The 23,963-nt window shown below is 49.6% G+C and overlaps 1 protein-coding gene across 2 annotated transcripts; it reads left to right on the top strand.

The window, feature by feature from the left end:
- Nucleotides 1-281: 281 nt before the first annotated feature.
- STYXL1 (serine/threonine/tyrosine interacting like 1) lies at nucleotides 282-23,684 on the top strand. Of its 2 annotated transcripts, XM_049787874.1 has the most exons (9): nucleotides 282-384; nucleotides 2,259-2,320; nucleotides 2,633-2,781; nucleotides 7,060-7,073; nucleotides 7,790-7,923; nucleotides 14,282-14,427; nucleotides 21,133-21,230; nucleotides 22,534-22,646; nucleotides 23,523-23,684. In XM_049787874.1, the coding sequence occupies exons 1-9, from the start codon at nucleotides 282-284 to the stop codon at nucleotides 23,652-23,654; spliced, it is 951 nt and encodes a 316-aa protein (XP_049643831.1). In that variant the 3' UTR covers nucleotides 23,655-23,684. The 2 variants fall into 2 exon arrangements, with proteins under 2 accessions (XP_049643831.1, XP_049643832.1); XM_049787875.1 differs by lacking the exons at nucleotides 2,633-2,781; nucleotides 7,060-7,073; nucleotides 7,790-7,923.
- The last annotated feature ends 279 nt before the right edge of the window (nucleotides 23,685-23,963 follow it).

The following is a 23,963-nucleotide window of genomic DNA, read 5'->3' as shown; positions in this document are numbered from 1 at the left end:
CATACTCTGATTCTGCACTCAGGAATCACTCCTGGTGGACTTGGGGGACCATATGGGATGCTGCTGATTGTTTCTAGATTAGCCATGTGTAAAGCAAATGTCCTACCTGTTGTGCTATTGTTCCGGCCCCTGTTTTTTGTTTGCTTGGTTTTTTTTAATTTTTTGTCTTCTTATATTATTTCACCTGGCTCAAGAGTATTTCAAAGAATCTTGTTCAAGTTCTTGAGGTCTTTTCTCAGAACCAGAGGGAAGCCTTTATGTCTTTGATTCTTCCCCTTAGGATGGCTGGTTTGGTTTTGTGTGAACCAAAAGAGCTTTACAACATCTTGAACCAGGGCACCAAGATGTCCAGATTAGCTGAACCCAACTATCTTTGCTTATTGGGTAAGTGTTTACAGAAACATAGGACATAACAGTGACCTTTCAGACCACAATGATGAGGAGGATGAAAATTATGTACTCACTGCCAGGGATCAAAGCCAGGACCTCACACAGGCAAGGCAAATGCTATACCACTGACCCACAATCCCTGGCCCACAAACACAATTTTTCTGGTAAAATGACAAACTTTTTTTGGTTTTGGTTTTGAGTCACACCCAGTGGGTCTCAGGCCTTACTTCTGACTTTATGCTCAGAGATCAGTCCTGGCAGACTCGGGGGACCATATGGGGTGCCAGAGATCAAATCCAGGTCAGCCTTGTACAAGGCAAACACCCTCCTGCTGTGCTATTGCTTGGGCCCCTACAAACTTTCTTGTTTGTTAGTTTTGGGTCCATACTCAGTGGTACTCAGGGCTTACTCAGGGCTTGGCTCTGCACTCAAGGATCATTCCTGGCAGGTTCAGGAGACCATCGGGGGCGACAGAGATGAAATCTAGGTCTGCTGCATGTGAGACAAGTGTTCTCTTGCTCAAGACCCCAAAATAACAACCTTCTGGGACCTGGAAAACTAATTTAAGAAAATTCAGGAGGCAACCTTCCAAATGCTGCAGCTAACTAGAATGAACTTGGAAATCATCCCAGAGTAAATCTGGAAATTCCTGGAACTTCACCATTAAGTCTTCTCAGTGAAAATATTTTGAATCACTAACATAGTAACACTAATAAATGCTGTGTATCCAATTCTTTAACACAATAAATACAATGTCACATAAACAGATCCTGAGACCTTTCCTCTGCCTCTATCTGCTTCTGAGTATTGACACTTTCACTACACAGAGCACTTTGGAAGGATACTTGGTTTAAACATTTACACTGAAGCTAGATCTATAAGACAGTGGGGTAAGACAGTGGGGTGAATGCTTTCTTTATACATGACTGACCTGGGTTTGATTCCTGACATCCATATGATCCCCTGAGCATATCACTCAGGAGTGATTCCTGAGTGCAGTCAGGAGTAAGTCCTGAGCATCACCTGGTGTGGGTCAAAAACCAAAAAACATTCACAGCCAGGGTATGAAGTAACATTACTTACATGCAGGTAGGGGGGGGGGGTGGCCTGGTACTCGTCTGACCCAGGTTCGATCCTTGGCATCCCATATGGTCCCCCGAGCATGGCCAGGAGTGATCTGGAGAGCAGAGTCAGGTGTAAGAGCTGAGCATTGTTGGCTGTGGCCACACAAATCAAAATAAATAGATAAACCTTCACACTAGATCCACACAGGTGGGGTTTGAGAGATCCATTTGGTGTTGGGGACTGAATGGAGGTTGGGTTGGCAGCTTGCAAGGCAGGTGCCTGACCCGCTGTCCTATCTCTCCAGCCCATTACCTGCCTGTTTTGTTTTTGTTTTGTTCTGTTTTTGTTTTTATTTTATTTTTTGGTTTTTGGGCCACACCTGGTGATGCTAAGGGGTTACTCCTGGCTATGTGCTCAGAAATCACTCCTGGCTTGGGGGATCATATGGGATGCTGGGGGATTGAACCGCTGTCAATCCTAGGCTAGCTCGGGCAAGGTAGATGCCTTCCCTCTTGCATCACCACACCGGCCCCTGTTTTTATTTTTAGACCATACATAGTAGTGCTCAGGAATCACTCCTGACAGGCTTGAGGGACCCTATGTATGGGAGGCTAGGTATCAAGCCCAGGTAGGCCTTGTGCAAAGTAAATGCCTTCTCTGCTGTGCTATTATCTCTCAGGCTCCTGGCCCCTGCCTTTTTGAATCTCAGAAAACTCCCCCAAATCAAAGGTCTCAACTCTGAACTGACAGTGTTTCTGTGCCTTTCCTGGCCAAGACTGGTCACCAAGCACTTTCCTTTGCAGATGTGCGCCCCAAAAAGGACTATGACGAAAGTCACTTAATCACCGCTCGCAGAGTAAAGAAGGTAAGAGTCAGTCTGCTGTGAGTCAGGCAAGCCCCTCCCCTTGCCCTGGGCACTCTAGTTTCCCTGCCTGTCCCCATCCTTCCACACCACCCCACAGCCAACAGCTGCAACTTCTGAAACATCAGCTGGGCTGGAGCCATAGTACAGTGGAATGGGTGCTTGCCTTACACACGCCTGACCTGAGGTTCAATCACCAGCATCCCTTTGGGTCCCTGAACTGTTTGAGACCCCAGTGCCTGTCCACATGGATATAGTGGGTGGAGGGGCTTCTTTCAGCTTCTGGCTCATGGGCCTTTCTTGTGGATTTTCTAGAAGGACAATGAATATGTCGTCCCAGAGCCTGTGGATCTGGAGTGTGTGCGCTACTGTGTCGTCTACGACAGCAACACTTTGATTCTGAAAACAGACTTTAAAAACCAGGATGGAAGCTATGAGGACATGGACAGTGATAGGAACGGTGGGTTTTCCTGGAGCAAGAAGCATGAGATGGGGGTCTTTTGTATATGAAAGGTTGGATGGAATAGGGTCCGAGCTGGCTGTTTCTGTGCAGGACGCTGATGTATGGGTGGGAAATGAAGTTTTTTCTTTTTTTGTTTTTCATTTTTGGGCCACACCTGGTGACGCTCAGGGATTACTCCTGGCTATACACTCAGAAATTGCTCCTGGCTTGGGGGACCATATGGGATGCCGGGGTATCAAACCGTGGTCAGTCCTAGGCTAGAGTGGACAAGGCAGATGCCTTACCTCTTGCGCCACCGCTCTGGCCCTGGAAATGAAGATTTAATTTCATGTAGCAGCTGAGGCACCAGCTGACATTTCTGATGGTTTGGCCCGGAGTCCCAGTTCTCAAAGGGATACTTGTGCAAGCCAAGCCTCTGCACATGCAGTTGGGTTTTGTCTTAGTTATTAAAATATTGGGGGGGGGCTAGAATGATAGCACAGTGGGGAGGGCATTTGCCTTGCACATGGCCAACCCAGGTTCGATTCCTGGCATCCCATATGGTCTCCCAAGCAATGCCAGGATGATTTCAGAGCACAGAGTCCGGAGTAACCCCTAGTGCCACTGGATGTAGCCCAAAAACCAGAAGAATGGGGAAGTAAAATAAGAATAATAGTGCAATGGGTAAGGCACTTATCTTGCATGCAGCAGGCCTTGCTTCACTCCCTGGCATCCCGGATAGTCCCTTGAACACCACCAGGATTCCTGAGCCATGAGTAACCCCTGAACCTTGCAGGGTGGCCCAAATCTACACCCTCCTTTTTTTGTTTTTGGGGCCACATGTGGTGGTGCTCTGGGCTTATTCCTGGCTCTACTCCCAGGAATCACTACTAGCAGGCTCAGGGGATCACATGGAATCCTGGGGATGAAAACTGAACCAACTAGATGTAAGGCAAGCACCCTACCTGCTGTAATTTCTCTCCGGCCCCTGGGTTTTGTTTTAGGGAAACTCTGAGTTCAGGACTCCTGAACTGTTCTCACTGGGCAGAAAGCCACTTGCCTTCTGCTCTGGGGTTTCTCTTTCTCACCCCGGTTTGTTCCATAAATATCCCAGAAAAACCAGTGCTGTTGTGCAAAAGATGCAAAATGACACCTTAGTGTTACCTCCTAATACACGACACCCCACTTTATAGACAGGGAAATTGGGACTGAGAAAGGTGGGATACCTGGTGAAGGCCCTATTAGATTCTCTATAAAATTCTGGTAAAAAGTCATCCTCACATTCAGTGGCCTGCCACAGCAGGTGTTACTCATCCCAGGGTTTAGAATTGAGGAGCTGTTTAACTGGGGCTTTTGGTACAGATACCCCCAAACAGCCAGCTGATGTCAAGACCTGAGCTAGGCATCAGCCGGGCAGCCGGGGAGGTCGGGCTAAGTGGGTGTGGCCTATACAAGCATGGGCATGGCCTACAACAGGAAGTGTGCAGTCTGTACTGGACTAGGCATTGTAGTGGGCCTTCACCACGGTGAACGTGGTTTCACTGGGAGGGCGTGGTCTGCACTGGTTGGGATGGCTTGCTCTGAGATGGTCATGGTGTGCATCCTGAAGACCTCCCTCTGGGCTCTGCTCTGGTGGGACCCTCTGTTTCCTGGCTGTGGCAGGAGACCCCATTTTGCCATCCCAGGGACCTCTCCTGTGGCAGCTGGATTTTCTCCAGAGCCAGTGATAGCAGAGACAGAGACAGAGAAAAGTTCCTATTTGTCTGGGGACTCAGTCGCACTCTACAAAAGTGCTAGAGTGTAGGGCCAGAGAGATAGCATGGAGGTAGGACGTTTGCCTTGCATGCAGAAGGACGGTGGTTTGAACCCCTGCATCCCATATGGTCCCCCGAGCCTGCCAGGAGCGATTTCTGAGCGTAGAGCCAGAAGGAACCTCTGCCAGGTGTGACCCAAAAACAAAAATCAAACTAAAATAAACAAAAGAAGTGTTAGAGTGTGGTCTACACTCAGCGTATGGTCTATACTCGGGGCTCCAACTTGGCAGGATTCGGGGTGGCAAGGGGTTGCCAGATTCCCACCCATACACTACAGTTATCCTGAGCCTTTTATATGTTTGTTTGTTTTTTCTTTTTGGGCCACACCAGGTGACGCTCAGGGATTACTCCTGACTATGCATCAGAAATCGGTCCTGGCTTGAGGGACCATATGGGATGCCAGGGGAGCCAACCATGGTCCGTCCTGGTTAGCTGCATGCAAAGCAAATGCCCTACCACTGTGCCACTGCTCCAGCCCTGGTCTTTTAAAATTTATTTACTGTTTTTGGCCACATCTGGTGGTACTCAGGGATCACTCCTGACAGGTTCAGGAATGTTGGAGAATAAAATCCAGGTTGGCTGCGTATAAGGTAAAGCCCCCACCCTGCTCTGTACTGCTCTAAGCAGAGATGAAGGAGAGCAAGTCAGTTCCTCCAGCCTCGAGGCAAGGGGTAAACTTTGGTTCATTCCTGTCCTCCTCACTGAGGCTCCACAGGGCTTTCTGCATTGCCCTTTAATTGTGAGGTGAAACAAGAGGATGCTCCACACTAGCCTGACTTTAATGTAGGATATGCAGATTCCAGGATCATTACTACAGAAACCTGATGCCAATAATAGAGACTGTGTGAAAAATAAAACTGTATTGGCACTACAGACAATGACTTGGATTGAACAAACTAGTTTGCCTGGAGCCTAGAGTTGGTCTTATGCCAGAAAATTTCAGGGGTAGAGTCTCCTGGTATTTAGGCCAACACTTTTCCTTTCCAAGTCCCCCATATTTTGGTGGGCCTATGCAAACAATATTTGCCACTCTAACACCGTTTTTACTGTGCTCCTTTGACTCTAAACCTTAAAAAAAAAAACCACTTAAACTTTTGATGTTAACTTAAACTAATATGCATGTGCATGAAAATGTAAAAAAATACTATGCCTTCAATGTTTAAGGAGTCACATAAATTTCATGGCTTTAGATTGCTTTGTGTACTGCTAAGAAATGTCATAATGTACTACAATCTGGGGACTTGTGGACAAAGTAATTGTACAAGGGTTCTGTTTTATTTTTCTTAATGTTCTTTGACTGTAAGTCCAAAATTTAGGCGTCAGCAAGGGGCTTTCTTCTGAGAACTCTGTTTATGGGTGATTGTCCTTCCACTGTAACTTTACCTTGTTCTCTTTCTTTGCATCATTGTTCTTTTTTTTTTTTTTGGTTTTTGGGCCACACCCTGTGCCGCTCAGGGGTTACTCCTGGCTATGCGCTCAGAAGTTGCTCCTGGCTTCTTGGGGGACCATATGGGACACCGGGGGATCGAACCGCGGTCCGTCCTAGGCTAGCGCAGGCAAGGCAGGCACCTTACCTCCAGCGCCACCGCCCGGCCCCTGCATCATTGTTCTTATAATTAAAAAAAAAAAAAAAAAAATTACGGGGCCGGGCGGTGGCGCTGGAGGTAAGGTGCCTGCCTTACCTGCACTAGCCTAGGAGACGGACCGTGGTTCGATCCCCCGGCGTCCCATATGGTCCCCCAAGCCAGGAGCGACTTCTGAGCGCATAGCCAGGAGTAACCCCTGAGCGTCACCGGGTGTGGCCCAAAAACCAAAAAAAAAAAAAAAAAAAATAAAATAAAAAAAAATAAATAAAAATTAAAAAATTAAAAAATATTGGGGCCGGGCGGTGGCGCTGGAGGTAAGGTGCCTGCCTTACCTGCGCTAGCCTAGGAGACGGACGGCGGTTCGATCCCCCGGCGTCCCATATGGTCCCCCAAGCCAGGAGCGACTTCTGAGCGTATAGCCAGGAGTAACCCCTGAGCGTTACCGGGTGTGGCCCAAAAAAAAAAACCGGGGCCGGGCGGTGGCGCTGGAGGTAAGGTGCCTGCCTTACCTGCGCTAGCCTAGGAGACGGACCGCGGTTCGATCCCCCGGCGTCCCATATGGTCCCCCAAGCCAGGAGCGACTTCTGAGCGCATAGCCAGGAGTAACCCCTGAGCGTCACCGGGTGTGGCCCAAAAACCAAAAAAAAAAAAAAAAAAAAATTAAAAAATATTAAAAAAAGATTAAAGTGACTTTAAGAGGGACCAGGACAATAGTACAGCAGGTATTGGGGTTTGATCTCTAGCACCCCATATGGTCCCAGAGCATCTCCAGGAGTAATCCCTGAGTATCACTAGGTGTGGCCCCAAAAGAAACAAAAGTGACTTAAGGAGCTCAAGTGATCAGTGTTCCTAGTAGTGTCCCCTGAGAAGGGTTGGGAACCCCATTTCAAGCCCCCTGAGCAACTTGGGCCCAAGCACTGGACTGTCCAGCTGGCACCAAACACAGTTCCCCTATCCTGGGGCGTCCCCTGCAAGAAGCTGTGTATTTCAGGAATGGGGAAGGGGGACATCCCAGTTCTGCTTGCAGCTTGCCCCTGAAAATATGCAGCTGAGGTGTATTGCTCTGACCCTCTAATTTATTGTTTTATTTTATTTTTTGTTTGTTTTGTTTTGATTTTTGGGCCACACCTGGCTATGCTCAGAGGTTACTCCTGACTCTAGACTCAAGGCAAATGCCCCCCTCCTCCGTACTATGGTGCTGACCCCTGCATTGCTTTTTTTTTTTTTTTTTGGGTCACACCCGGCAGTGCTCAGGGGTTACTCCTGGCTCCATGCTCAGAAATTGCTCCTGGCAGGCACGGGGGACCATATGGGACGCCGGGATTCGAACCGATGACCTTCTGCATGAAAGGCAAACGCCTTACCTCCATGCTATCTCTCCGGCCCCTAGGACATTTCTTTTTTTTTTTTTTTTGCATTGCTTTATAAATGTCACTGAAACACATTTTCTGCCTGCCTGCCTGCCTGTCTCTATGTCTCTGTCTGTCTGTTTGTCTCTCCCTCCCTCACTCCTCTTACTTTCTGCTCTTTAGATCATTGCTTTTCAGAATGAAAAGCCTGCCCCAGCTTTGCCCAGTGGCTAACTCAGGACACAGTCCTCCTTTTTCCTCCCGCCCAGTATCTTCAACAGGAGCTGCTGTGGAGTGTGGCCGGATGCTGAGCCGCTTCACCCGCGAGCCGGTTCTCATCCTGAGAGGGGGCTACGAGCGCTTCTCGGCCTCGTACCACTTCTTCCGGACGCAGAAAATCATATGGATGCCTCAGGTGAGACTCGGGGGTGCAGGGGAGTGGTGAAGCCCACCTGGAGTTGCCGATGGGGGTGGTTGAGGCTGAGCTAGGGACACCCCAGGAGTCCACCGTAGGGTGTGTTGCAGGCCTCAGCCGCTGGGTGGCAGTGATAAGCAGGCAGTGTCTGGTTCTGGCTTATTGTCTTTTTTTTTTTTTTTTTTTTTTTGGTTTTTGGGCCACACCCGGTGACGCTCAGGGGTTACTCCTGGCTATGCGCTCAGAAGTTGCTCCTGGCTTGGGGGACCATATGGGACACCGGGGGATCGAACCGCGGTCCATCCAAGGATAGCGCAGGCAAGGCAGGCACCTTACCTTTAGCGCCACCGCCCGGCCCCTCTGGCTTATTGTCTTATCAAAAAAATTTTTATTTGGTTTTTCGGTCACACCGGCAGCACTCTGGGGTTACTCCTTGGCTCTGCACTCAGAAATAGCTCCTGGCAGGCTTGGGGAACCATATGGGATGTCGGGAATCGAACTGGGGTCCGTCCTGGTTGGCCACGCTCAAGGCAAATGCCCTACAGCACTGCTATCGCTCAGATCCCTATTTATTACCTAATTTTTTTTGTTGTTGTTGTTGTTTGCTGCCACACTTGGAGGCGCTCAGGGGTTACTCCTGACTGCGCTCAGAAATTAACCCTGCAGGCTCGGGGAACTATATGGAATGCTGGGGATCAAACCCAGGTCGACCTCTTGCAAGGCAAATGTCCTACCTGCTATGCTATCACATGGCACCATATTTATTTATAAACTAAATAAATTGCCAGTCACACTCGGCAATGGTCAGGAGTTATTCCTGGCTCTGTACTCAGATATGACTCATGGTCATATCATGGTGGTGCTCAGGGGATCGTATGGGATGTTGGGGATTGAACACTAGTCAGTTGTGTGCAAGGCAAGCTCATTCCCTGCTGTACTGCTACTCCAGACCTGATGGAGCTCTTTAGACTCAAGTACTCTGGGGCCTTGTCCTAATCCAAGGTACAAATTAAAGCTCCTTCCACTCCTGTTGCCAGTTCCATCGCATAGTAAAAGTAAGGATATCCTCACTGCTCCCCAAGGAACTCTTAAGACAGGGTTGAGTCACAGAGTTTATGCCCAGGGATGGTTCCCAAGGCTCGCCCAGAATAACCTTGCGGTTTTCTCTGCTTCTTTGAGGCTACCCCTTAAATCATATTTCACTATGAGCAAAGGAAAGTTCTTGGCTTCAAGCTGGCCCAGACCCCAGCCTGGTGAGGCTGGTGGTGACCACAGATCATGGCAGGGGCAGGCTGGCAGGATGGGAGTGCGCATGGAAGGTTCAGTTTGGCTTCAGAGGAGCAGGACGGATCTGGGCAGACCCTTGGAGATGGAGGGATGGAATCGGGAACCTGCAGGAAGGTGAGCGCAGGGTAGAATTGGAATAGGTGCTTTGATTAGATACAAGGGAGACTCATTTCACTATGGTAACAGGAAAAGCACATTGGGGTGAGGGAAAAGGGCTTGGTCCAGGGACTCTGTTTGGATCTGTATGTGGCTCAGGAGCTTCCCCCCCCCCCATTTCTGAAGCCACACAACACATTTATGAACTTACTTGTTTGGTTGGTTGGTTGGTTTTGGGGTCATATATGGCAGTGCCCAGGGGTTACTCTTGGCTCTGCATCCAGAAATCACTCCTAGCAGCCTTAGGGGACTACATGGGATGCCGGGTCTGGAACCCAGATCAGTGGTGTGCAAGGCAAATGCCTGCCCTATCGCTCCAGCACTGATTACTTGTTGTTGTTTTTTTTGGGGGGAGCCACTCCCAGCGGTGCTCAGGGGTCACTCCTGGCTATCTGCTCAGAAATCGATCCTGGCAGGCATGGGGGACCATATGGGACACCGGGATTCGAACCAACCACCTTAGGTTCTGGAATCGGCTGCTTGCAAGGCAAACGCCGCTGTGCTATCTCTCTGGGCCCAGCGCTGATTACTTGTTTCTCAGCAGCCTGTTTCTTATTTGGGTTGAGTAACCCTGTTCCCTGAACCCACAAACACGGAAAAGGAAGTGGGTTTAAAAGGAGAAAGTTGGGCTGGTAGGTTTGAACTGAGGGTGTGGCAGAAGATACTAATAATGAAATACACAGGATTTCATTGGGCTCAGCAAGCTGGGATGTGCAATCAAAGGTGGGGGGGTGTCAGAACACAGAATTCTTTATAAACCTGGGGATCTGGAGCTGGGGAGGAATTAGCCTGTAGCAGTGGGTTAGTGGGTTTCCAGAGGAAAGCGATGCTGTAGGGGACAGAGTGAAACCTGCACAGTATTACCTGAGGAGCTTTCCAGAGTCAGGCCTGGAGACAGAGAAATTTAAATCCAGAATGGGGTTTGGCCTCTGCAGTCCCCCTGGGTCAGCAACCACAGAAACCAGGGTTCTGCCCAGACACTGCCTTGTGGCACGCTGATGGCTGTCTCTGGCACACAGTTTTGCCAAGGTCTGATGAGAATGACCATCACAGGGTGATCTGCAGCCTTGCCACTAAGAGGGGTGGCCACCCTGGCTGCTGGCTCCTCGGACCCCAGGGGAGAGTCTTGCCAGCTCCCTGCTCCTCGGGCACATGCTGAGGTTCTCAGACTGGCAGATTTTCCTGGGCTTCTGCCAATTAGTTTCAAAGCTCAGACTCCTCCAAGGATTGTCCTTCCCCAGCCACAGGCCCGGCACACTTTGTGCCTTTAATTGGAACAATCACATGTGTCCTCTTGGTGAGCAGCTTTATGGGCAAGTTGGAGACTTCCAGCCTGGCAGATTGGCACATGCAGATGCTTCCCAGGAGTTACCAGAGTGTGGTGAAGGAACATGTTCCTCACTGTGTGTGTGTGTGTGTGTGTGTTGAGAATACTCTTTGCCGCTTTCTCAGCATTACACAAAACAGTGACAGTTCCTAGGCTATAGATGACTGCCCTGAGCTCGGCTTCTCCAGGCCCCTTTGGCAAGCTCCTTTCTATTCTTCACTTCTTTTGTTGGTTTTTGTGTTGCTGTGGTGCCAGGGATGGAACCCGGGTTCTGGCATATGCAAGGCAAGTGCTCTGCTACTGATCTGCATTCCCACTTGTTCTGCTTCTGTTCAAGAGGGGCCGGAGTGGTGGTGCAGGGCGTAAGGCGTCTGTCTACCTTGCGAGCGCTAGCCTAGGACGGACCGTGGTTCAATCCCCCAGCATCTCATATGGTCCCCCAAGCCAGAAATGACTTCTGAGCACATAGCCAGAAGTAACCCCTGAGCGTCACTGGGTGTGGCCCAAAAACCAAAAAAAGAAAAAAAAAGAGTCCGTAGGGGTGAGCTGCTTGGTGTGAGGGTTTCTCCAGCTTATTGCACTGAGCAGAGTAAAGCTCTGAGGACCCTCCTGTCACAGCAAATAGCTGGTTTCCTCCTTCTCCTTCTCCTTCTCCTTTTTTTTTTTTTTTTTTTTTTTTTTGGTTTTTGAGCCACACCTGGTAACGCTCAGGGGTTACTCCTGGCTATGTGCTCAGAAGTTGCTCCTGCTCCTGGCTTGGGGGACCATATGGGACACCAGGGGATTGAACCGCGGTCTGTCCAAGGCTAGCGCAGGCAAGGCAGGCACCTTAGCTCTAGCGCCACCGCCCGGCCCACTCCTTCTCCTTTTTTATTTTTGTTTTGTTTGTTATTTTGGGGCCACACACACCAGGTGGTGCTCAGGAGTTGCTGGGGATCAAATCCAGGTCAGCTGTGTGTACTGACCTTATATATTATATGTTATAACTCAGGTCCCTTTCTTCTTTTATAGATCTTAACATTTTACTTTATTTATTTATTTATTTATTTATTTATTTATTTATTTATTTATTTATTTATTTAGGTTTTTGGGCCACACCCTGTGACGCTCAGGGGTTACTCCTTGGGGTTACTCCTGGCTATGCGCTCAGAAGTTGCTCCTGGCTTCTTGGGGGACCATATGGGACGCCGGGGGATCCAACCGCGGTCCGTCCTAGGCTAGCGCAGGCAAGGCAGGCACCTTACCTCCAGCGCCACCGCCCGGCCCCCATTTTACTTTATTTAAACACCATGATTCACAAGGTTGTTTATGATACAGTTGGTTCCTTTTTCACAGCTACAGAGTTGCTCTTGATTGAGTTTCAGTCACACAATGTCCAGCACCCTTCACCAGTGCATGTTTCCTGACACACCTAAGTTCCAGTTTCCTTCCCTCCCTCCCTTCTGCCCTCTCACCACTGCCTGCCTCTGTGGCAGTTTCTCTCTCTCTCTCTCTCTCTCTCTCTCTCTCTCTCTCTCTCTCTCTCTCTCTCTCTCTCTCTCTTTCTCTCTCTCTCTTTCTCTCTCTCTCACTTTCTCTTTCTCTCTTTTCCTCTTATTTTTTAGACACAGCTTTGCAATACTGTATCATACAAATCATTTTACCTTCCTTCTGCACCCAGTGTTTGTCCAGAGTGATCATTTCCAACTGTCATTACCACAGTGGTCCCTTCTCTGCCCTAACTACTCTCCCCTACTCTTTGTGACAAACACCTTCCCATAGACTGGTCCTCCTGGCCCTCATCCCTATTATCTCTGGATATTATTACCACACTGTCTTTTTTAAAAAATATATCCCACAAATGGGGGTGATCATTCTATGTCTATCCCTCTCCCTCTGACTCCTTTCATTCAGCATAATACTCTTCATGTCCATTTATGTATAATCACATTTTATGATTTACTTTGTTTACTTCTTTTTGTTTGTTTGTTTGTTTGTTTGTTTTTGGGCCATACCCGGTGGTGCTCAGGGGTTACTCCTGGCTATCTGCTCAGAAATAGCTCCTGGCAGGCACGGGGGACCATATGGGATGCCGGGATTTGAACCAACCACCTTGGGTCCTGGGTCGGCTGCTTGCAAGGCAAACACCACTGTGCTATCTCTCCAGCCCCCTTTGTTTCCTTCTTATGGCTGCAGATGATTCCATTGTCAGTGTGTATTTGAGTGTACATGTATGTATGTGTGTTATTGTATGTGATATCACATTTCCTTTGTCCATACATCTGCTGAGTATGGTGAGGATCATCTGACATCTCTGGTCAGAAATGATGCTGCAGAGAACATGAAAGGGGGTGCAGATGCTCCTTCAGGATTCTGCCTCTGCTTCCCTTTGCATGCACCCCTACATGCATGCGTCATAGACCCTGCAGTTTGAGGTATTCTAGTTTTTTGAAACTTTTTTTTGTTTCGGGGTCACACTTGGCCGTGCTCAGGGATCACCCTTGTGGGGGTTCAGGGGACCATATGGGATGCTGGGGAGCAAACCTTGGTTGGCCACATGCAAGGCTAGCACCCTCCCTGCTATACTGTCTCTCTGCTCTGGCCCTGGAAATTGTAGTTTTAATAAAAAAATTTGGGGGAGCACATCCAGCTATGCTCAGGGGTTACTTTCTGGTTCTGCACTCAGAAATTACTCTAGATAGGCTTGGATGACTTTATGAGATGCTGGGGATAGGATTCAGGTTGGTCGCATGTAAGGAAAACACCCTTCCTGCTGTCCTATCTCTTGGACTCTGAGCTATGGAGTAAGACAGGCTTTGTAGACTGGACCTAGTTCTACACAGGAGCTGTGGAGGCAGATGGGGGTCAGGGTTCACTTCAGGCTGTTAGAGGATGAAACTCAGCCCCCACCCCCACTCCTAGCTTCCCCTCCCTCTCTTCCTTCCCTCTCAGCCCCTCTTTCCCTGCTAGGGCTCTCTTGCCCATTTCTTTGCATATCCAGGTTCCAGTTTTACTTACTGTATTTTTGTTTGTTTGTTTGTTTGTTTGTTTTGGGGGGTCACACCTGGGAGCGCTCTGGGATTACTCCTGGCTCTACGCTCAGATATCGCTCTGGCAGGCTCAGGGACCATATGGGATGCTGGGATTCGAACCACCATCCTTCTGCATGCAAGGCAAAACGCCCTAACTCCGTGTTATCTCTCCAACCCCTTACTCACTGTTCTGAGTTGTCTTTCTAAGCTTATTTGCTGAGTCAAATTTATTTTTTGTGAGGGTTTCTTTGGGGGAATGGGTGGGGCGGGCATACCTTTTAGTGCTCAGGGCTGGTTCCTGGCTCTGAACTCAGGAATTATTCCTAGTGGTGCTCGGAGGACCATATAGGATGCGAGAGATTGAACCCTGGTGAGTTGCGTGTAAGGCAAATGTCCTACTGGCTGTTCTAGGGCTCCAACCCCTGCTGAATCAGATTTAAAAAGATAATGGCAACCCAAAACAAACAAAATAAAAATTAAAACCTACCTCCACCTAAATCAACTTTTCTGGGGAGTATCAGGCTTACAGGGAACACTCTGTCTCCCCAATGACAGTTCTTCACCCCCTCTCCTCCAGGAGCTGGATTCCTTTAAGCCATACCCTTTTGAGATCATGGAAGGCAAGATCTATCTGGGCAATTTTGCACAAGCCTGTGACCCTAAAATCCAGAAGGACTTAAAGATCCAAGCTCACATCAACATCTCCATGGAGACTGGGCCCTTGTGAGTACAGCTGGGTTTACTGGTGTTACAGGTGGGGTCCCCAGGGAGACTTGTATGAAGTGGAGAGGAGAGAGGCAGCAACCTGAAAAGGGAATTTCCCATTTTATTTCTCCCCATCTCGGGGTGTGCCTCTGGATAGCACTAACACCAAGTCCCACCAGCCCACTGGGCAGTCGTCAAGTTGCACCAGACATCCACTTGTTCTACTCAGCATGGGACTTAATCCCTGACACCTAAGATAATTTTCCTGGGGAGCCGTAGACTCATGCTGGAGCGAGGATTTGCTCTTTACAGGAAAAAGAAAAAGTTAGTTCTAGACCTTGCCCAGGCCTTTCAGGTCCCTTACCTTCCCTGATAGAAGAGAATTTCAGGAGGAGAAGAGCAGTGAAGTAAAACCAAGTTTTGGTTTTTATTTTTGTTTTTGGGCCACAGCTGGTGATGCTCAGGGGTTACTCATGGCTATGGGCTCAGAAATCACTCCTGGCTCAAGGGACCATATAGAATGCCTGGGATCGAACCCAGGTTCGTTTTGGGTCAGTGTGCACAAGGCAAGCGCCCTACCGATGTGCTATTGCTCCAGCCCCCAAACCAGGTTTTATTTAGAAATTCTGGGGCAGGGATTAGAGGGAAAGATTTATAGAGAGAGTAACACGCTCAAGAAAGATCAAAGGATTCTCTAAAGGCAGAGGGAGCCCCAGGACACATTCCAGCATAAAAATAGGAAAGTTGGGGGCCAGAGAAATAGCATGGAGGTAAGGTGTTTGCCTTGCGTGCAGAAGGTCGGTGGTTCGAATCCCGGCATCCCATATGGTCCCCTGAGCCTGCCAGGAGCGATTTCTGAGCGTAGAGCCAGGAATAACCCCTGAGCGCTGCTGGGTGTGACCCAAAAACAAAAACAAAAACAAAAAAAAGGGAAAGTTGGTACCTCAAAAGGGAGATGTGTATACATGTGCTTGCCACTGTTTGGGGGCCAGCAGCACACATATGCACAGCACAGACTCATGGATCCAAGAGCATATGTGTACCTCTCCTTTGTTTTGATATATTTGTTTGTTTGTTTTTGGGCCACACCTGTTAGCACTCAGGGCTTACTCCTATCTCTGCACTCAGAAATTAAACCTGGCAGGCTCAGACACCCTATGGGATGCCAAAGATCAATCCCAGGTCAGCTCTGTACAAGGCAAATGCCCTTTCTGCTGTACTATCATTCTGGCCCCCTAAGTTGGCCTTTATAGGGTTTTTCTCCCCATGTGGGGCTTTCTCCCCAGATAAGAGTCTGGTTGCTAAAGTGGTTGCTAGGGTGGTTGCCAGGTGCTAGTTGCTGGTCTTCTCAGATTTCTTTCCTGGTCTTGGTTCCTGCCACAGTCTCTCCCAGTAGGGGGTATTCCAACTTCTCTGGGCCTGCAGGAGCACCAGGTGAGCTTTTATCCATGAAAAAGTGACTCCTCCAAGGGCAGGAGTGATAGTACAGCGTTAGGATGTTTGCCTTGCACGTGGCCAACCCAGGATGGAGGATGGTTCAATTCCCGGCATCCTATATGGTCCTCCGAGCTTGCCAGGAGCAATTCTGAAGGCAGAACAAGGAATAACCCCTGAGCACTGCAGGGTGTGACCCCAAAACCAAAAACAAACAAACAAAAAAAAACACAAAGGGATACCTTCAGATCAATAAATCTATCTCATGGATTTATGACATCTCAAGAATTTTTTTTTTTTTTTTGGTTTTTGGGCCACACCCGCCGGTGCTCAGGGGTTACTCCTGGCTGTCTGCTCAGAAATAGCTCCTGGCAGGCATGGGGGACCATATGGGACACCGGGATTCGAACCAACCACCTTTCGTCCTGGATCAGCTGCTTGCAAGGCAAATGTCGCTGTGCTATCTCTCCGGGCCCCTAGAATTTTTAATACATCCCAGGATCCCAGGAATTCATGACTGTGGGGGGCCCTTGCCTGCCTAACTGGCTTTGAGTTTGTCTCCTTTATTTCTTGCCTGGTGGCATTCAGGAGTTACTCCTGGCTATCTCTCAGAAATTATTCCTGGTGGGCTCAGAGGACCATAAAGGATGCCTGGGATTAAACCCGGGTCAGTTGCGTGCAAGGCAAATGCCCTACTTGTTGTGTTATCACTCCAACAACTTTATATCACTTATTTTTTTTTTGTTTGTTTGTTTTTGGGCCACACCCGGCAATGCTCAGGGGTCACTCCTGGCTGTCTGCTCAGAAATAGCTCCTGGCAGGCACGGGGGACCATATGGGACACCGGGATTCAAACCAACCACCTTTCGTCCTGGATCAGCTGCTTGCAAGGCAAACGCCGCTGTGCTATCTCTCCGCTTTATGTCACTTTTTTTTTTTTTTGTTTTGTTTTTGGTTTTTGGGCCACACCCGGCGGTGCTCAGGGGTTACTCCTGGCTGTCTGCTCAGAAATAGCTCCTGGCAGGCACGGGGGACCATATGGGACACCGGGATTCGAACCAACCACCTTTGGTTCTGGATCGGCCGCCTGCAAGGCAAACACCGCTGTGCTATCTCTCCGGGCCCTTTATGTCACTTTTTAAAAATTGTTTTGGGGCCATACCTGTGGTGCTCAGGGCTGAGTTCTGTTTCTGCACTCAGGGATCACTCCTGGTGGGGCTTATAGGGATCGAACAAGGGCTGGCTGTGTATAAGACAAGAGCCCTCCTCGCTGGACTATGGCTCTGTTCCCACATCTCCCTGATTTTCTACAAGACTCCTTGTGTGCATGTTTTGAGTGGAGCAGATCCTGGGTACAGTGTGCCTTGGAGTTGGGGCTTTATCTACTTCACCCCCTCTTTGGCCCATCTCCTCTCTCCTGCCTTGTATCTTGTGTACTAGATACCCCCATTCTTGCCTTTATATGATCCCAGAAGCAAGGATTTTTTTGTTTGTTTGTTTTTTTTTTTTTGGGTCACACCCAGCAGTGCTCAGGAGTTACTCCTGGCTCTATGCTCATAAGTCGCTCCTGGCAGGTTCAGGGGACCATATGGGATGCTGGGATTCAAATCACCGATCTTCTGCATGCAAGGCAAATGCCTTACGTCCATGCTATCTCTCCAGCCCCCCCTTTTCATTTTATTTATTTATTTTTGGTTTTGGGTCATACCTGGCAGCGCTCAGGGGTTACTCCAGGCTCTATGCTCAGAAGTCGTTCCTGGCAGGCTCAGGGAACTATATGGGATGCAGGGATTCAAACCACCGACCTTCTGCATGCAAGGCAAACACCCTACCTCCATGCTATCTCTCCCGCCCTATGACACCCCATCTTAATCTTTTTAGGTGACATTAGACAACAACAACAACAACAATAATAATAATAACAGACTGTGGCTTTTTTTGTGTGTGTGTATGTGTGTGTGTGTGTGGTTTTTGGGTCACATCCAGCAGTGCTCAGGGTTACCCCTGGCTCCAACGCTCAGAAATTGCTCCTGGCAGGCACGAGGGACCATATGGGATGCCAGGATTTAAACCAATGACCTTCTTCTTTTTTTTTTTTGGTTTTTGGGCCACACCCGCCGGTGCTCAGGGGTTACTCCTGGCTGTCTGCTCAGAAATAGCTCCTGGCAGGCACGGGGGACCATATGGGACACCGGGATTCGAACCAACCACCTTTGGTCCTGGATCGGCTGCTTGCAAGGCAACCGCCGCTGTGCTATCTCTCCGGGCCCGAACCAATGACCTTCTGCATGAAAGGTCATTACCCTTCATGCTACCTCCATGCTATCTCTCTGGCCCAGACTGTGGCTTTTTTGAGGGGAGGAGGCATATCTGGTGGTGCTCAGGAGTTGATCCTTGTTCTGCCCTTAGAAATTACTCCCAGTGGGGCTGTTGCGATTACACAGTGATAGGGCATTTGCCTTATACACAGCCGACCCAGGACAGACCTGGGTTCAATCCCTGGCATCCCATGTGGTCTGATGAGCCAGCCTGCCAGGAGTGAATTCTGAGCATAGAAGTAGAAGTAACCTCTGAGCGCCACTGGGTGTGGCCCAGAAACCAAAAAGAAAAAAAAAAAAAGAAATTACTCCTGGTGGTGCTCAGAAAAACATATGGGATGGTAGAAATTGAATCAGGGTCAGTCACATGCCAGGCCAGCTTCCTCCTCACAGTCTGATGCTCATGGTGTAGAGGAGGGAAAGTGCACAGCCAGGGGCTGGCAGAGTATTTGCCGTGCAGTTTGGATTCCCCAGAGTCACTGAGGATTCACGAAACAAAACAAAACAACTGAAAATAAAGGTATAAAAAAGAGATTTAAGGAGCTGATAGCATAGCTGGGTAGAGCTTTTGCTTTGCACATGACTGACCCAGTCCGGTCTCTGGATCCTATCTGGTCCCCCAAGCACCACCAGGAATGACCCCTGAACACAGAGTCAGGTGTACCCAGGCTGAGCACTGCTGGGTGTGTCTCAGAAATAAAAAAAAATAATAATAAAAAAAAGAAAGAAAAAGAAAAAATGATTTCATGATAAATTGAAAAAAGATAAAAATGAAGAAAAGGCAACTCTGGAAGGACTCCTGACCAAATGAATCCGATTCATAGCAAAGATTAGTATGGTGACAGAGGTCTTCTTGGGGGGCAAGGACAGTTAAGCTGGACTCTGGGTTCCATCTCTGGCACCCCACTTAAGTTCCCTGAACACCGTGATCCCTGAGAGAAAAGCCAAGATTAAGCCCTGAGTACTTCTGGGATTGGCCCCAAACAAATAAAAAATAGAAAAAGGAGGAACAAGGAAGTGCTACTTAATAGAATGCATGAAGCAGAAAACAAAACACTCGAGAAAGATTTAATGAAACAAAAGGCTAGTTCTCTGTAAAGGTCAATAAAATGGACACATCTTTATCAAACTGATCATAAAAGAAAAGACAAAAATCATTAATGTTAGGGTTGGTGAGATAGTACTGAGCAAGTAGGGCACTTACCTTAACACAGCTGACCTGGGTTCAATCCCCAGCATCCTTTATAGTTCCCCGAGCACTACCAGAAGTAATTTCTAAGTGTAGAGTCCAAAGTAATCCCTGAGCATCATAGGCTGTGGCCCTCTAAAATTTACTAATATCGAAATTTAAAGAGGGGACTCATCATTGTAGACCTTATGGCTATTATAGGATATTCTGTGGACCTTGTCCCACAGAAGCTGAAAACTAGTCACCCAGTCATGAAAGCATTTGTGCAATTGGTAAGCCATTGGGCTAAAGGGAAAAGACTGTTGATATATGTAACCACTTGTTACCACATGGGAAATGCTAAGTCTAGAAAAGTAATTTCAGGGCCAGATCGATAGTACAGCAGCTAAGGTGTTGCCTCCTGTGTGGCTGATATGGGTTCATTCCCCAACATCCCATATGATCCTTGAGCCTGACAGACGTGATTTCGGAGCTCAGAGCCAGTAGTAACTCCTGAGCACTGCTGGGTGTGGCCCCTTTCATTTTTTGGGTGGGGGGTCACACCTGGTGACGCTCAGGGGTTACTCCTAGCTATGCACTCAGAAATCGCTCCTGGCTTGGGAGACGCTATGGGACAACGGTGTGTGTGTGTGTGTGTGTGTGTGTGTGTGTGTGTCAAACTGTGGACCGTCTTAGGTTAGCATGTGCAAGGCAAATGCCCTATTGCTTGCATCACCATTCCGGCTATTAATTAAAAGCCATTGCACACCAAACTGGTATGAAATGATTCTTTTTTGTTTTTCTCTCGTGGAAACTTTTTTTTTTTTGGTGGAGGGGGGCATCATACCTGGCAGTGCTCAGGGGCTGCTCCTGGCTTTACATTCAGAAATTGCTCCTGGCAGGCTTGGGGGACCATATGGGATGCCGTGATTTGAACCACTGTCCTTCTGCATGCAAGGCAAATGCCTTACCTCCATGCTATCTCTCCGGCCCCCTCGTGGCAACTTTTTTAGGAAGGAGGGCCCAGGCAGTACTCAAGGGTTACTCCTGACTCTCCACTGAGAACTTACTCCTGGCAGACTTGGTGACCAATATGGGATGCTGGGATCAAACCTGGGTCAGTGTGTGCAAGACAAAAGCCCTAACCCTCTGTGTTATCGCTCCAGCTCCAACTTGTAGCAACTTTTGTGTTGCACAACTTTGGTTTCCCAGACCTGATGTAGCTGTGAATTTGTGCCTTTTGGCCCCATCAACCCCTTCATTCTCCTCTCCTCTCCTCTACCCCAGCCTTTATTAGTAACACTTCCAAGCCCCTCTCACCTGCCTGTCGGCCACATGGCTCCTCTCCCATCCCTTCATCTGGTCTAGAGGCCCCATCTCTTGAGGCCCCACCCTCAGTTACTGCCTCTTGGGACTAATTCTAGGACTTTCACCCCCCCCTACCAAGAACAGGCTTCCCTCGGTGCCACCCTACTCTTCCCAGGGGCAGCTGTGCCCCAAGTTCACTACAGCACCAGCAAAGCCTCCCATGGCCCTCGCAGCAGTGCCAGCCTCTCTGCCCTCAGCCCTGCCTTGCCAGCTTCCTTCCCTGTAAGGTTGTTTGCTGTGTCTGCTGATCTACTGTGTATTCTAGGAGGGCACCAGCCGTGGGTAATAACAGTGCCACGTGTAGAGAGCTCTGACTCTGCCCAAAGCGATGGCTACACTTTGTGCCTGGTTTTCCTGGCATACTAGAGGTGCCACTCCTTGGAGGTGGGGCTTGCCCCCCAACCCCACCCCTTGCTGCTGTTCTTTTCTTTGCAGTTTTGTGGGCAATTCGGACAAGCTTCTGCACATCCAGCTGGAAGACTCCGTAGACTGCAGCCTCTTCCCCTTTCTCCGCCTCCTCTGTCACTTCATTGGTAAAGGCACTGTCAATCAGGCAGCCGCTGGCTTGGGTCCCCCAGGACTATCCTTGTGGCACCAAGATGTTCCCAAGAGCCCTACCTCAACGAGCAGGCTTGGGCCACCAGTGAATGCTTGGCAGTACTGGGAGTGTGTGAGGTCCCATGTTCGGGATGGAACCCAGGGCCTCACATCAGCTGAGTTCACATAGTGGAGTGTGGGTGGGGGCCTTCGGAGGCTTTTGTTTTTATTTCTGGACCTCACCCTGAGGTGCTCAGGACTGACTCCTGGCTCTATGCTCAGGGATCACTCCTAGGAGTACTCAGGGGACCATCTGGGGTGCTGGAGATGAACCCATGTTGGCCACATGCAAGACAATCCCTTTCCCTGCTGTGCTACCATTCTGGCCCTCTGCAGAGGCATTGTTAAGAATGAGGCCTTTATGATTTTTTTTTTTCATTTTTTTTGTTTGTTTTGGGGCCATACCCAGCAATGCTCAGAGGTTATACCTTGGCTCTGCACTCAGGGATTACTCCTTGTGGGGCTCAGGAGACCATTTGAGAAGACAGAGATTGAATCTAAATAAGCTGCATGCAAGGCAAACACCCTCCCTGCCATGCTATTGCTCTGGCCCTTACTTCTGTTTTTATTCCATCTCACTGTCCCCCTTTTGTTTCATTGTTAGAGGGGTGGGCCTGCACATGTGCCTGGCCCTGGGGGCCTGCTGCCCAAGAGGGTTGTTGGCAGACACAAGGTCCCCGGAGGCGGGTACACCAATTCTCCAGAGCTCCAGGCATTTAAAGAAGGCGCTTGGGTTTGGGGCCCATTCCAGTGCTCACTCCTTGCTGACTTCAGCAGCATCTAAACGGGCATCTCAGCAGCAGGCACTGGCTTGAGTGCAGAGGAGGGCATGTGTGTCCCAGGCTCACCAACAAGCCATGGGGTGGCTGAGCCCAGCCCCTCCATTCCTGCTCGCTCTGCCTCTTTGTTGGCACCCAGGGGTCCTGGCACTACCATCTTGTTTCTCTCTGGGGAGTAGTGGTTGACTCCCTTCTTAGGCTGCCAGGCTGGAGAAGCAAGGGAGCCTTTGGATAATGCTGAAGGCCTAGGTGTGATCTTAAGCACAGGCACGCTTGAAAATCACGCTTGAAGATTTGTGAATTTACATGCCCAGGAACACAGAGGGTCTGAAACCACAGCAGGGACAAGCCTGGGACTGGGGTTCTGAACCCTGCGTGTGTGCCAGGACACAGCAGCGTAGGGCAGCAGCACAGGGGCCCTGGGGAGCGTTCCGTGCCCACCTGGCTCTTCCTCCGGCAGAGCTTCACCTCGAGCTGGACTCGGTCATCCTCATCTTCTCCACGCTGGGCATCAACCGAGGCTGTGCGGCCACCATAGCCTTCCTCATGCATCACTACTCACAGACCCTGAAGGTAGGAATGGGATGGGGTGGGGCCTCAGCCTGGTAGGCACCGCCCACTGTCCCACCCACTAGGCCCCAGGGTCGGGCTGGAGGCTGGATGCCAGAGCAATCCTGGGGTTTCACTGTAGCATCCCCACCTGCTGTTTGATGACCCGTGTCTGGGGTGGGGGGTTCCTCAGAATAGGGGAGATGCAGTCTGGCTTAGTTCTGGGGTTATAGGGCTGCCAGGGTTCCCCAAGCTCCAAGCCAATTATCTCACTGCACTGCAGCAGGGTGTGTGTGTGTGTGTGTGAATCCACAGATCCCCAGCCTGCTATGCAGAGGCAGGATAAGCCCTAAGCACCACCAGATGTCGTCTCAAAATGAAATAACCCCCAAAATCTGAGTGTGGGGTTGTGGGACATTTGACAATAGTGTGAGGTGTCTGAACAGATGAGGGCCCAGTGCCAATAATACGACTGCAGTCTTGGCCAGAAGCCCTGGTGTTTCCAGGGCTGCACTCCCCTCTTTATCCCTGTATTCAGGAACAGGTGAGAGGGCCCCACGACAGGGTAGGGAAAGAGCCTCTTCTTCTTTTTTTTTTTTTTTTTTTTTTGGGTTTTTTTGGGCCACACCCGTTTGATGCTCAGGGGTTACTCCTGGCTATGTGCTCAGAAATCGCCCCTGGCTTGGGGGGACCATATGGGACGCCGGGGGATCGAACCGCGGTCCTTCCTTGGCTAGCGCTTGCAAGGCAGACACCTTACCTCCAGCGCCACCTACCCGGCCCCGAAAGAGCCTCTTCTAAGCTGCTGCAATCTCCTTTCACTCCTTCAGCCTCAATGGCTGACCCCCAGGCAGGTAGGGGTCTGATTCGGCCTAACTTCTGTCATCTCCCTGTTCCCAGAGGTCCTGTAACCATGTCAGGAAATGTCAGAATGGCATGATTCTGAGCCGGAACCTGGTGCTTCAGCTGTCCCAGTGGGAGAAGGTGGTCCTTGGAGACATCATCACGGATATTCAGGAACCATTTAACTGATCCCTTCATGCCATCTGTGGGTGCTTCAGAAGTGATTTGGGCATTTCTATGGGGGGGCCCTGGGCCGGGTTGTGTACAGGAGAAAAAAAGCCCTTTGCTTCCAGAAGTCTGTGTCAGGCTCCTTCTATTCTTCCCAGCGTCTCTTGCACACCCTGGATAACCCCACTCCAGAGGATGCCCCGAGAGGGAGGGATTCCCTACCCTGGGTGGCTGTAGCAGGGATGTCACAATGCCCAAAGGTAGGTAGGGAATTTCCCCATCCTTATTGTAGGCCTGGCTCCTGGCTGGGACACACACAAAGACCTGCCT

Source organism: Suncus etruscus, chromosome 15, assembly GCF_024139225.1.
Source record: "Suncus etruscus isolate mSunEtr1 chromosome 15, mSunEtr1.pri.cur, whole genome shotgun sequence".
In the NCBI taxonomy this organism is placed as follows: domain Eukaryota; kingdom Metazoa; phylum Chordata; class Mammalia; order Eulipotyphla; family Soricidae; genus Suncus; species Suncus etruscus.
The sequence above is the reverse complement of the archived record's forward strand: the minus strand, read 5'-3'. Positions and strand labels throughout refer to the sequence as shown.